General features: G+C 40.3%; 1 protein-coding gene across 3 annotated transcripts in view; it reads left to right on the top strand.

Moving 5' to 3' along the window:
• Nucleotides 1-285: 285 nt before the first annotated feature.
• The window catches only part of CD96 (CD96 molecule), a 40,864-nt gene continuing 26,175 nt past the window's right edge, over nt 286-14,974 (top strand). For all 3 annotated transcript variants that reach the window (XM_075118284.1, XM_075118281.1, XM_048870555.2), the window contains exons 1-4: nt 286-446; nt 4,111-4,542; nt 11,711-11,823; nt 13,456-13,678. In XM_075118284.1, coding sequence (XP_074974385.1) covers nt 380-446; nt 4,111-4,542; nt 11,711-11,823; nt 13,456-13,678 — 835 coding nt within the window. In that variant the 5' untranslated portion in view covers nt 286-379. The remainder of the gene's footprint in view (nt 447-4,110; nt 4,543-11,710; nt 11,824-13,455; nt 13,679-14,974) is intronic.

Below are 14,974 nucleotides of genomic sequence, written 5' to 3'. Positions count from 1 at the left end.
TATCTTAATAACTGTGTCCATTCTGGAGTTTTGTATAGAGAATGAGACAATGCATTGGGTTTTGTATGTGAGCTGTAGAATAGATGTGGTTTTCAATTTACAGTTTAGATAGATTTTCAGAGAGCATTTAGGGTTTATATTTTGAATAAATCAGCCATGATCTTTACGGAAAGGTTTTAAAGGTTTTTTTCTGTAAAGATCTAATTTTACCACACCAGATGTGAAAACCTCAGTTTCCTGTTGACGTTGCCCTTCTCTGAAGCCGTGCTGGAGTGGTGTGTCTGGGTTGATCAGACATGTTTGCGTAAAGCAGACTGTTTTGGCTTCATTTACAGCAATCACTAAGACAACTACGGAAATGTTAATGTAACACCAAGCGATGAAGATGGAGAAAAGGTGGCCTTCCTGTGCATTGTATTTGTTCATCCTAACACATCATGTTGCTGGTAAGTAAGTGTTTTATGGACTGAGCTTCTTTAATTTGGAAAAAACCTGTTTTAAATTTCACATTAAGGCAAAAATCAAACTAACATTGATTTTATGTTTCAAGGCAACTTTTTCATAGCTACAGTAAGATACAAATTACTACTATTGAATGTTAACTAGAAGTACTGACTAGCAAGCCAACTTCTTCAAAGTTGTAAGCCAGTTTCACAGTTTCTCTCATTGCAAAGAACTCACTCATTTTAGGAGAATATATGTTTTAGAAATGAGCTTCCCTCCTAACTATGTGGGTTTTTAACTTCCTCTTCCCCTCCCCTCCGAAATGTGACCATTAATTGCAGAACCGTGATACTGACTGCTTGGAAATCCTGGAAAGATTTTTTCCCATCTGTGCACTGTATTACGGGCTTGCAAGACAAGGTTGTTGCTGGGCATATGTCTCTACAGCAGCTGGTAGGTATGATTCCCAGCACGGACGGACAGACACACACTAGCTCTGTTCAAGCTAGCACATCAAAAAGAGCCATGTGACCATGGTAGCAAGTACACCAGCTCAGGTTAGCTGACTGAGTACAGTCCCACCTGGACCCCCTGGCTGCATACTTAGCATGAGCTGCTACCCACACTGCTGCAGCCACATTGCTCTTCTTAGACTGCTAGATAAGCACAGCTAATATACATATTTCTACTCAAGCCGGGAATTACACCTATGTAGATATACCCCGAGAGCAAGGCATTTTGAATATTAGAATAAGACTTTAGAGAAGGGAGAGCAACTGTGTCTGTATCAGGGGAGCTTAATCAAAACCAGCCTTGTTAAAAATTAGAGTGGGGCTTGAAACTCAATGCTTCTTTTGTGCATCCTGAAGTTTGGAGTACTTAAAATCCAGGGCCGAGTGTGCGTATGAATGTTGTGGCTTGAGTCCAATTTCCAATTCAAAAAATAAAGATGTTCCAGGTACCTAATTGGAACTGCAAGATGTATCTGATTATGTTTATTAATGGCTGCATATAGATGGAGCAGGTCAGGGAAATTTCCTACTTATGTAAGAGAAATCGATGATGGTAAAAATAAAAAAAAGCCAAGTAAAATGACTAATGAAAATCCATATTGCACACGGAGAAACAGTTGTCCATATTAAATCTCAACAAAACACAAGTTAGGGCAAAATCCTGCTGTTGTTTATCCAGGCTAAACTCCCATTAAAGTTCTCTGCAGCTACAGGTGTTCTGCCCTAATAAAAATCAGACCACTGAGGAAAACAGAACTGGAAGAGACCTTGTGGGTCATTTAGTCCAGTCCCCTAGTATTACAGACAGCCCTGTCATATAATCCCATTCATAAATTTATCAAGTTCCTTCTCAGAACTTCTTAGGTTGTTTGCCCTCAAAACTCCAATTGGAAGGCTGTTCCAGAACCTCCCTCCTCTGATAGTTAGAAAGTTTCTTTTAATTTCCAGCCTAAATTTAATCATGCCCAGTGCATACCGATTTATTCTGGTGCCAACAAAATCCTTCAACTTTATACTTAAGTGTCTGAGTTGCCCATGCTGCACGATACTTTAAATGGGTGGAACATCTTGAAGGAAAAGGGGTTAAGTATGGACGTACTGGCATCTTATTTTTTTTTTTTTAATGTTGGGTTAAATTGGAATTTTTAAAACAATTGGCAAGATTCCAGTGCCAAGAAGAGAGAGCTGCAGGACACTTTTAAATAAAATGGACTCCATCAATTTGGTGCTGTTAAGCAATTAATTAAAAAAAAGTTGAAGTATTAAAATATTTATCCCAAATTCCTGCTTGATGTGGCTCTTTGATCTTAATATGTGCTTTTAAAAATAATTTTCGTTGCGAGTTATCTGTCTGGAAACTACTTAAGTGATGCTACCTCTTGAATATAACAGATGCCTTTAGTAAGTAGAGGTCTTAGATCAGTCATCATACTGGACAGGTACTGAGATTTTTATTTAGGCAAATCTTCCACTTAAATCTTAACTTGTCCACCTTATGCCCCTTTATTTTACTGTAAAGGATGTACATGATGGGAGGGAGGGGTATTAAAATTCTGGAGATAAGTACACTTAACCTGACTATTCAGTCACATTGCTTTTCATGCTCTATTCACTTGGTTTCATATTTTGGTTATTTGAGAACCAGTTTTTCTGCAATGAGGTGCTGGTGGGTTCAGAGAACTGCCCACAAGGACTGGGGTATTAGACTGTAAACCCTTCAGGGCCTGCATCTTGGCTTTATAGCTGTCAATATAGTTCCTAGAGCACTATTAGTGCTGCATAAATGACAAATGAGTTCACTGCTACATTATATGTCCTTGGTCTGCACAGGCATTTAGGGGACTGTAGAACATAGAATCGTAGGACTGGAAGGGACCTCGAGAGGTCATCTAGTCCAGTCCCCTGCACTCATGGCAGGACTAAGTATTATCTAGACCGTTCCTGACATGGTTACATATAACATAAAATCAAATTTCAATTTCCCTTTAAAAATTCATAATGAATAAAATGACTTGAGGGTGTTGACTGCAGTGTGTGGGGAGGCACAAAAAGCTTAGGAGAGAGATGTCATAAATCTCTGGCTCTGACTGTAACTACACCATTTGGGAAGGGGGGGAGGGACGCATCGTGAGAATTTTCAAGGTGTTCTTTAAAGATGGGGAGAGGCTAAAGAGAATGATAAGGGGGAGTGAGCCCTACGCCTGAGGGTGCTCATACACATCCATTTTTTCTGAAAGTTTCTTGTGACTGCCAAATACTTCAGATAAAACGGTGATCAATGTATGGTACTGTTGTTTGGTTCAGTGGAGTTCTGCTGTAGGGGACTGCTCTGTGTAACGTCATCAGTTGATAGCTACCTGGGAACTTCATGCATACGAATATGCTGCATGCTATGTCTCTTGGAACTCAACAGAGACAGTGGAGATAGATCACAGAGTTCTTTTCCCCCAGGAGGAAAAAGAAAGAGAAAAGGTCAATTTCACTGTGGCAGCAACTATTTAAAAACAGGCTGAAAACTTCTTTTCCTTTCACAAATGCATTAGCTCTGTATTTATATGGTGCACAAAGGACCTCAAAGCGCCTCAGAAAATTAACAAACTGATAAACAAACCATACATGAGGAAGCTGCTTGCTCCAACATTGAAGTACAACCTCCACAGTGGAATGCAGAAGCTGTCTAGCAAGGTCCATGTAAAAGAACACCTTTTCCTATTGAAACAGCAGGAGTACTTGAAAAAGGCAGAATGCAATTGCGCAAAACAGAATTAGCAAGCAGGATTCACTACTTCTTGGTTCTTGCAAAGAGACCTGTGGAATAAGCAGTCCTGGCTTCTGCTTTACATATCACTTGAAAGCTCCCCTTTCTCTTTGTGTAGTATGATGAGCGCTCCCCATCCTGTTCAAGCTGCTTGAGCCACTGCTTATTTTTTTCTCCAGTTCCTTTTCTGGAATCTGTACTCATGATTTACTACTTCCGTCAACTGCTAAACCTTCTCACTCTACTTAATATTGCACTATTGTATTTTTGGCCCCAGCTTCTTCTTATATAGGTGTCTCTTTCTAGTGAAGGCACCAAACAGAGTTGATAAGAAGATTTAAAAGGGGGTTGTTTATAAGCATTGCTTGACTTGACAGTTTTCTGTTTCTTTTTAAGGCGAGCTTGAAGGCACCATTATAAAGACAGAAGCAGTCCATGCTTTCCCTGGCAGTGATGTGACTCTGGAATGCAGCATTCTGAGCGGAGATGGGATCCATGTCTCACAAACACAATGGTCAAAGATTGATGATACGCCACCCAGTAGAATAGCTGTATATCACCCTATATATGGCATTAAATACTTACCTTTTTCTAAGACTGATTATAACTATTCAGTGGCTTTCAGTGAGACTCCCCACCACTGCTGGGTAGATGTTAGCAAGACTTGGAGTTCCCATGATGCCAGAGCAAACCAGGTGGAATGCCATCAGTGGAGTCTACACCTGAGTAACGTTAGTCTCTCACTCAGTGGGCAGTATGAGTGTAGCTTTGCTACCTACCCATATGGGACAAAGGCTGCGGAAATTAATCTTAGTATCCAGGCAGAAGGTAAGTGATATTAAGATCCCTATTGTTTTTTGGTAACACTTAGGGGGAAAAACAGAACAAGTAAATGATGTGAATACTTTTGCCTGGCTACGCTCAATTTGTTCTGTGATTCCAGATTTGCACGTATTGTACTGCTGCTGCCTTGACACTTTGCTATCTCTGGTTTAGCTGTTGTCTGACAGCCTGGTATGCCTTGCCTTACCGTATGTAAAGAGTTTGCCTGGTGAGGAGCATAGCACCATTTAACTTATGGGCAGGAATATTGGAGCAAGTTGATGGAAGGAACCAGGTGAGTGACAGGGAGGAAGGATGATGTGTGTTCATTAGGGACAACAATGATAATACTGGGCAGAGAATGGTAACTGGGAAATGGGCTGGGCCATGCAACATCCTAGGGATGGAGGACACCTGTCTTTCAAATATACTATACTCTGTGTGTTGAAATTATTAGGAAAGAGACAGATAAATAGAAGGACTGAACATCCTCAGTTCCCGTAGACTGATGTGTGTGTTATTAATGCTGGGTGTCCTTGAGCACCAGGCTGCAATGTCTACGGGTAGCTAATTTCCTCAGTTTAAGGGTAGGTTTGGGAAGTGGGGATTCAAACTTGTTCTGAGCCAGCTCTCAAACTTGCACTAGGCTTCCTAGGAACAGCGAATAAATAGTAGAAGCAAAGGCAGGGCTGGCCGACTGCATGCGAGTGGCAGTTCAGTTCATGTTGAGAAGTGTTTTGCTGAAGGTCAGTAGGTTTGGTATGCAGAGGTTCCAGTTTTGCTTTGGATGAATTCATACCACTCCTGAGTTTGAACTAGCTCAAAAACTAAAGTCTGCTGAACTCGCCAAGTTTCATCTCTGAGCCATATGAGGTTAATAAGTTCCACCTGATTTCCACCCAGAAGCATGAATATGATGCTTAGGAAATTTGGTCCAGTTTGCGGAAGGTTATGGAACCTGGCTCAAATTTTTGATTTGAATGAAAATCAGAAATCACATTAGTTTTGCCTGGTTTCAGATAACGTGAAAAAAATGAGGAACTGCACTATTTTCATTTTAGGAAGGAATTTAGTTGTTCACATCAGCTGGGTTTTCTTGGTTGCTTAAAAAAACAACTGACATATGTGATTTCGAGTATTTAACAAACTACAGAAATGAAACAGGGAAAATGACAGTGATTTGCCATTGCTTGGGCACTACATGTTTTGTTGTTCTTGTTCTCCTGTGTCCTGCATTCATGTGCATGCAGGCTTTCAGGAGTGTTTGAAGGGTATATGGAAGGTAAAAGATAGTGACATGTTTGTCCTTGCATAGGATAGAAAACAGCCACAAAACAGAATGGCAGCTGCTGCATTAAGGGCCACCTACCAGCCCTAAGGGCAAATACTGTTGACTCAGTAGCTTTAGAATTTGACCCTAAGTTAGATCTTTTACCAAAAAGGCACATACGCTGCGATGTGCGAGCTGAAACTCGGAGTCTCCAGCGTGGAATTGTTACAATGATTACATATGTAGAATGTGGCTTTGAGTATCTCACATTTGTTTTTAATTTTCATGGACTTACATCTGGGCTGACCAGTCCCAAGAAACCCATCCTCATGAACTTGCTGAAACAAACACGGACAAACTATTGCTCTGGATCAAAGATATGAATACTAGGGTTGAAATAGCAAATGTTGGTTCATTAAGAAAATTCCATCTTAACTCGTGGGCGCAGGAGGTTCCTTGGAGTTACCGCATAGTCTCTTCTTTAGGGATCTTCTTGCCATTTGACTAACAGTAAAAGACAGATCAAATAAGCTAGGAAAGAGAAGTGAGCCTCTATAAAGAATGTTAATAATGAATGAGTGAAACTTAGAGGTTATAAATCCACCAGCCACTGTGAAAAGGACTGCAACAGCACTCTGTGCTATAGCCAAGGGGCACTTCTGACACCCTTGTGAGACAGAAAGTTCTGCTTCCGTGCCATGGCTATGGTACAGCCCGACAGTGTGGAGAGCACTGGGTGGAGGAAATGAAGGGAATACGCTAGAGGAGCATTTGACTATAAGCTTATTAATTGTGCTGGGTTTTCTCTCTCCTTCTTAAAGAATGAAGCCTTTCTCCTTGCTGATGCAGACCTGCCCAGCATTAGCATTACCATTCTACATAGGTTAAATTGAGGACAACTATTGTTCACGTTCAGTGAGTTTCGAACTGGCTTTTTGCAGCAATGGCACAAACCAGCAAGCGGTGCTCTACCCCCTACCAGAGCAAACCAAACATATTACTACATTTATCAATATGCCTATTTCCGATGTATATTTTAAGGGAGACTAAAAGGGTGAATGGCGATCATATAGGACCGTAGCAGACAGTTTGTTACTAGAGAACTGAATCAAAGAACTGCAGGGAAAATAGAGCTGTTGACACAGGACTGTGAGAATGCGGAGAGGCAGTCTGCAAAAGTACCTCCTGTGTCAAGAATTCATCTTTTAAATAGCTCTCCTGTTTGTCTACTGACCTTACTTAAACCTCACCGCCTGTAGCCTGCTGCATGACATGTAACTTATCTGCTGACTCACCCAGACAGTTTTGCCGTACTACGTACTTGAGAAATTAAAGATTCACTCCATTTCCCCTTTCTGGACAATTGTGCAAAGCTGATCAGTGCTCTTTTGTAATGCAGTGATAGTGACATTTACCATTTGGAGTGATCCTTCCCGCATTGAAATACATACAACTGCTTCCTCTTTTGAGCTTCCCGCAGAATATTCTGAGGGTTGCAAATCAGAGCCTTCATGACAAGGGCTGCTCGCCACCTGTAACGCTGCGCTTCACTTCCAGATCTGAGTGTTGTCATTACCGACAACTGTCAGCCACAGAAAGCCCACGTAGATTAAGAACCTGTGACTGAGGAAAAGCAAAAAACTAGTCTAGCACACTATCATGTGAGCTAGATGTAGGCTTTGATGAATCTACTAGTGGAATCTAGTTCTAGAGCTGAAGAGCTTCTAGTCAGCGTGCACTATTGCCTTCCCATAGCAAAGGCGGAAGGCCACATTTTGTACTAGCTAACATTTCCAGGTGGCCTTCAAAGACATTGCAAAGTAAACTGTATATCATTCATCAGCCTGGAGGTGACAAGGGCATGGATAAATGGGCAAAATCCTTACTAGAATGGAGAACTGCAAACCCCATGATTAGTCATAAAAATTCAGTGGGCCATTGTCGTCAGAACAGATAAGAGTCTGTGATGATATACCAAAGTATAAGGAGCAGATTTATCCCTATCATTTCTACAATATGCTTTTTCCTGTCTACCAGCATTGCCTTTGTATTGCCTGGATTGATCCTAAACTATCTGGGTTTCATCCAAATGCAAAGATAACAGAATCTAAGAGAAGCAATAGAGTTGACAGTAGTCTGTTCACTGATACTGCAGACTGAAATATGTCAGTCCCCTCTTAGTGGCCACTGATACATGGGGAACAAGAGAGACAACAGAATAGCACCTGGTGTGATGACCTTGCATTGCACAGCCTCAGGAAGGATGAGCAGTAATCTTCAGAACCTTCTGAGGTCTCCTTGTGAAGAGCAAATGGAGTTAACCTTCAGCAATCCCATCTATCCCACCGGGTCCTGCAGACAATCCAGCAGCACCACACAGGAATTATATCCAAGGACACTGATAAAACCAGCATGGGTGTCTGACCTCTGTACATCAGAGCAGAGCTTCAGCTTTTTAAAAAAAAAAAAAAAAAAGCAGCTTGTGTTTGATGGCATTTCTTAATCCACATTTGTATTTAGTTAGTTATATAATTGCTCTACCTTTTAATGCCTGTATTTCAGCCTTGAGTGGGGACACTAGGGTGGAAAATAATGCAGGGAAAGAAGCTGAGTGCAGACACTTGGTTTTTACTAAACTGTGATTAATCAACAGCCCAACTTAATTAAAGAAATTAATTGCGATTAAAAAATTTAATTGAGATTAATCGCACTTTTAATCACAATGTTAAATAATAGACTACCAATTGAAATTTATTAAATATTGTGGATGTTTTTCTACATTTTCAAATATATTTATTTCAGTTACAACACAGAATACAAAATGTACACTGCACACTTTATATTATTATTTTTATTACCAATATTTGCATTGTAAAAATGATAAAAGAAATAATATTTTTCAATTCACCTCTGTGAAAGGATCAGGACAAATGGCTACAGGAGAGTGATAGAAGGCAGATATATTAGTCCCAGGTTAAGTAGGTCCCTTTTCCCTGGGTAAGGTAACAGGGAAGGTTCCAGAACAATCAGGAACTTTCTGGAAACAATTCAGGCAGGCAGGCTAATTAGGACACCTGCAGCCAATCAAGAAGCTGCCAGAATCAATTAAGACAGGCTGGCAAATCAGGGCACTGGAGTTTAAAAAGGAGCTCACTTCAGTTTGTGGTGTGCGTGCGGGGAGCTGGGAGCAAGAAGGACAAGAAGCTAAGAGTGAGAAGGAGTACTACTGGAAGACTGAGAAGTACAAGCATTATCAGACATCAGGAGGAAGGTCCTGTGGTGAGAATAAAGAAGGTGTTGGGAGAAGGCCATGGGGAAGTAGCCCAGGGAGTTGGAGCTGTCACACAGCTGTTACAGGAGCCACTGTAGACAGCTGCAATCCACAGGGCCCTGGGCTGGAACACAGAGTAGAGGGTGGGCCCGGGTTCCCTCCATCCCCCCAACTCCCTACTTGATACCGGAGGAGTTGAACTGGACTGTGGGTTCCACCAGAAGGGAAGGTCTCTGGCCTATTCCCTGATCGACTAGGTGGATCAGCAGAGACTGCAGGGAATTATTGTTCTTCCTTTTCCCCATGCTGGCCAGTGATGAGGCTAACTGAATGAACAGCAGATTTGAGCCATGAAAGTGGCCAAACTGAGGGCTTCCGTGAACCTCTGAGGTGAGCAAATCCGCCAATAAGCGCAGGACCCACCAAGGCAGAGGAGGAGCTTTGTCATACCTCATACAAGTACTGTAGTGCAATCTCTTTATTGTGAAAGTGCAACTTACAAATGTAGATATATTGTTACATAACTGGACTCAAAAAACAAACCAATGTAAAACTTTAGAGCCTACAAGTCCACTCAGTCCTACTTCTTATTCAGCCCATCGCTGAGACAAACAAGTTTGTTTACATTTACAGGAGATAATGCTGCCCTCTTCTTATTTACAATATCACCTGAAAGTGAGAACAGGCATTTGCATGGCTTTTTTGTAAACTGGCATTGCAAGGTATTTACGTGCCAGATATGCTAAATAATTTGTATGCCCCTTCATGCTTTGGCCACCATTCCAGGGGACATGCTTCCATGATGATGACGCTCGTTAAAAAAAAAAGTGTTTATTAAATTTGTGACTGAACTCCTTGGGGGAGAATTGTATGTCTCCTGCTCTGTTTTACCTGCATTTGGCCATATATTTCATGTTACAGGAATCTCAGATGATGACCCAGCACATGTTGTTTGTTTTAAGAACGCTTTCACCTCATATTTGACAAAACGTGAAGGAGGTACCAATATGAGCTTTCTAAAGATAGCTACAGCACTCAACCCAAGGTTTAAGAATCTGAATTGCCTTCCAAAATCTGATTGGGACGAGGTGTGGAGCATGCTTTCAGAAGTCTTAAAAGAGCAACATTCCAATGCAGAAATGACAGAGCCGAACCACCAAAAAAGAAAAATTAACCTTTTGCTGGTGGCATCTGACTCAGATGATGAAAATGAACATGCATCAGTCCTCACTCCTATGGATGGTTATCAAGCAGAACCTGTCATCGGCATGGACGCATGTCCTCTGGAATGGTGGTTGAAACATGAAGGCATATATGAATCTTGAGCGCATCTGGCGACGCCAGCTACAACAGTGCCATGCAACAACTGTTGTCACTTTCAGGTGACATTGTAAATAAGAAGCTGGTAGCATTATCTCCTGCAAATGTAAACACACTTTTTTGTCTGAGCGATGGGCTGAACAAGAAGTAGGACTGAGTAGACTTGTAGGCTCTAAAGTTTTACATTGTTTTATTTTTAGCAGTTTTTTGGTACATAATTCTACATTTGTAAGTTTTCACTTTCACAGTAAAGAGATTGCACTACAGTACTTATATTAAGTGAACTGAAAAATAATATTTCTTTTGTTTTTTACCATGTAAATATTTGTAATAAAAAATAATAATTGAGCAGTGTATACTTTGTATTCTGTGTGGTAATTGAAATCAATATATTTGAAAATGTAGAAAACATCCAAGAAAACCTTAAATAAATGGTGTTCTATTATTCTTTAACAGTGCGATTAATCACGATTAAATTTTTTAATTGCTTGACAGCCCTAGTTATTACTATTTGAAGCATACTGCTGTTACGGGAGAGGGAATGTGCGCTCAGACTGTTGCATCCATATCTAAATTTTGTTGTGTGATTACTAAACAAAACTTTCGTGGGCAAAGACGTTATTGGAAGGAAAATAACCCAGCATGATTGTTTTAAAAAAGGAGACTCAATGGTAGAAAAAGGATGGGGTTTTAGGAGTTTTGTGCTCCATTTCCAGCTGTGCCACTGTCTGTGTGACCTGGATCAACTCGCTTAATGCCTCTGTCTCTTTCCTCATCAGTAAAACAGGGAGTATACTTCACTCACATGAGATGGTGCAAAGCTTAGTCAATGTTTGTAAAGCTCCTTGAGCATCTCAGATGAAAAGTACCAAAGATGGGAAAATTAGTGTTAAGGTTTATTCCAGTAGAAGAAATTGGAAATTTCAGACTCTTACGTGCCTCAGAAGGAAGGGAACAAACTCATTTTTCCCCCTCCTTTCCAAGTTTCCCTTCTGAGAGTAAATCTTGATTCTACAACTAGCGGAATTTCTTTTGCAAGTACTCCATTACAATATTCCTGTTAAACTCAATGGAACTTTTAGGTATAGGGTTGCTTGCAGAATTGGGACCGTGGTTTTCAGTTAGCAAATAAGTCTTAAAAAGATTATTGTGCTTTGGAAGTATTTTAACCAATTTTTTTTTAAAATAGTGCCTATTCTATGGAATCAATAGCATAGGAACAGCAGAGCAATGCATGTTTTGTTTTAGAGCACACCACATATTGTGCTAATCATTTTCTTTGTTCTTCTTGCTTTTTGCTACAATTGTAAAAGATGAGAAGCACTATGGGGTGGTGGAAGTGCTATTAAACGAAACACTGGAAATTCCATGCCTTGAGAACATGACTTCTGTAAATTTGTCCAAGTATCCTTTGAAATGGCTAATGGTAAGTATAACTACCCTCCATTATTGGTTAAAAAGTAAGGAAAAAACATAGCAAATAGAAATGTTATACTTTGCACAGGGGACTGCAAACAGTTAAAGTAAAGGTTTGTTAGACAAAAGGTATAGGTAATTTCAGTACCTGAGAAAACATCAGACTGTGACAACAGGGAGGAAAAGCTAGAAATGCAGTGTCTCCACAGTTGACAAGCAGCATACATCTCACCGGAAACAGTGTGTTTGAAAACAAAGAAAAAACATGGCTATGGTGGTTTAATTTTTCACAAAATAAATGAAACCAAAAAGAGTGTTGGAAAGGGTAGTGAAATTGGTAAATTGAATGACCAAATTAAAAACAAAACCAAAAAACCCTCTGCATCATTTTTTTTTAAAGTTGTTAAATTCTTAATTTGTTTGAGCACTACCAAATGTTCAACATCATTCAGGGTTATCTGAACTGCTCCTGGTTGTTTGATAAGTAATGTGTCTGGTGATTTCAGAAATAGAATGTGAGACTACATATGGGTATTTTTGCTCGCTGCTAACTTTCAATTTGAAAATGGGGAGAACAAAACAGCTCTCAAACAGTTGCTTAGACATGTGAAACCACATACAAAACAAATTTAGAAGCTCTTGGCTTTGAGCTGAACAAGTTATTTTTTGCATTGCAGTTACTTTTCGCAGGAATCTCTGTATTTTTTCCAACTTTGTCTTGTAATTACTTTCAGTAGTTCAGAGATGAAGATGAGCAAACTATGTCCTTGGCATTGCTCATTAATTTCTGTACCTTGTTTGCTCTTTTTGAGGTTTATATCTGTTGGCACCTGTTACTCTTGAAAAGCTCGAATTGATAGTGTCTTTGTTAATCTGACCTTCAAATATAAGCATAACTTTTATTTTCTCTAGTGGCTCTGTCCCCTTTGGCTATCAGTTTGGATCTCCTCTTCTTTGTACTACATTTATCCTAAACTTAGAAATTTTGTAGGGCAAGTCTGCATATTGTGCTAATTTTTATTTGGTGATGTTAATTCAAACTATGAATTGGAAAAAAAGAGCAAAAGTTCTGCATTTCAGAATGTGCAAATATATGGCACATGTTGAGATTGTATGTGTACAAACGCACAGAGAAAGGGACTCAGTCTTAACTCTAGGCATTGCTACTAGCTCTGGCAAACAGGAGTCAAAAGAAGATGATGAAGTTCAGCTTTTCAGTTAGTTGGGTGCAACTAGAAATTTAAAAAAAAATCAAAAGATTAAGAGAAGTCTCTAATTTTTCTCTAGTCTTAAATGTGCTAAAGTTGCCTAACACTGTGTGGAAGGGTAGCTGTAGGTGGGAAGGACACAGTATGGTTCCTGTCTAAGTCTCAGGACTACAATTCAGAAGACTTGATCATAAGCTCGTCAACCAGCTACTCTGTGTCTATTTCCTCCATATGTAAAATGGAGATCATGACCATTTCGGTGATGCGCTCGGAGATCCAGGAATTGAAAAGGCTATATGAAAAGCTAAGCTTAATGTTGCAACCCTAGATTGATCCCTGAGGCTTTGACTCAAAGAAGGTGAGAAGGAAATGGTTGTGATGGAGGGAGGGAGGAGTTTGTGACTGGAAGAAATATCTGTCTGTGTTTTAAACAGGGGGAATATGGACGTGAAGAAACAATTCTTATCAAAGAGTTCTACCACCAGGATGTGAATAAGACTTACAGCCTATTGTATAAGGAAAGAATTCAGCTAGGTCCAGACAATGCACTAAAGATTTCCCCAATCAAAATGGTTGACGATGGCAAGGTGTTCTCTTGTCGTGTGATGTACCATCCTGAAAGAATCCTGACGAACATCACCAAAGTGAAAGTCTTTGGTAAGCAGTTTATGACGACTCTTCCTTTTTTGCATTATAAAGACTTCTGATTCATGCTACGCAGACAGCCATTTTGTTCTTGTGAATTACTTCAGAGAATAAACCCACATTTCTTAACAAACACTTAAGGCCAAATTTCCAGTATCTGGTGCCAGCACCTGCAACACTGAGGAAAGCATCTGTGGAAAGTACCTTACTGGGTATACAAATAGACAGTCAACATGCAAACAGGTGTGTAAGTAGCTCATCTGTATGTGCAAGTTTGGTAACAGTTGGGCATTCATGCACTTTCACAGTCAAGCTCATTGTGCCCTTGTTACTGAGATCATATAAAAGTGTAGCCCTTATTGGCTTGTGATCAGTTCAATTATATATCACGGCTAAGATTTTAGTAAGTAACTAGTGATTTTGGGTGCGTCTTTTTTTTTTATGCCTCACCTGAAACACATTAAAAGGGCCTGATTCTCAGAAAATTACTGATCCACCCACCCTCTGAAAATCGGAACCCTTTGAGTTGTCACAGACTGGGCACCCACAAAATGAGGCATCCCATATAACTATTTTATCAAATCTTGCTCTGTTCTGTTTCAAATAGTGTAGGAAGTCTGCTTGGAAACTGCTGAAGTACAAGTGGACAGCATTGTTTGCTGTGTCAAAGACCTGGGGAGTTGTGAGAGTGATTAATCTGCTTATAGTCCACTGACTCTTGGAAGGTACAACTCCAGGGTTGCTAAAATGAATGAGCAGCGAGTGGAGGGGCTGTCCACATATCCATTATATAACCACTAGCTCTCAGGAGTCTCCAACACATCTCACACTGGGCTGATGCCCAGAATGCAAAGATTCAGCAGGAAGCAATATTTTTGGAAAAAGGAAACTCTTTGGGGCTGTCACACGCTGAGGTGAGACACAAAAATAGAAGCTGATGGTCTGAGATTTCCTCTTGCGCTTGTGAGAGTCAGAAATGGCTTTTAAGTTTAAAAAGGGACGTTTGACAAATAATTAGTGTAATCTGGATAGACCCTTGAGCACTGAAAAGTATTGAAACCACTGCAATTAGAATAGCCCCTTGTTCTGCGTATGATAAGTTAGACATTAATATCCTTTGCTCGCTGTTCATGTAAACTTGTGTCGGGGTGGCTGTGCACAGAGACACGTACACCAGCATGTTAGCAGGAAATGGGAGGGGGCAGAAGCAGAGCAGACTTCAGCACAAACTAGACAAACCAAAACCTTTTGCTGTGCTATGCTATGCTCTTTGAGGGCCCTGTAGTAGCCTCAGCCCAATCCCTAGCA

This window comes from Caretta caretta, chromosome 1 (assembly GCF_965140235.1).
Source record: "Caretta caretta isolate rCarCar2 chromosome 1, rCarCar1.hap1, whole genome shotgun sequence".
Classification (NCBI taxonomy): Eukaryota; Metazoa; Chordata; order Testudines; family Cheloniidae; genus Caretta; species Caretta caretta.
The sequence above is the reverse complement of the archived record's forward strand: the minus strand, read 5'-3'. Positions and strand labels throughout refer to the sequence as shown.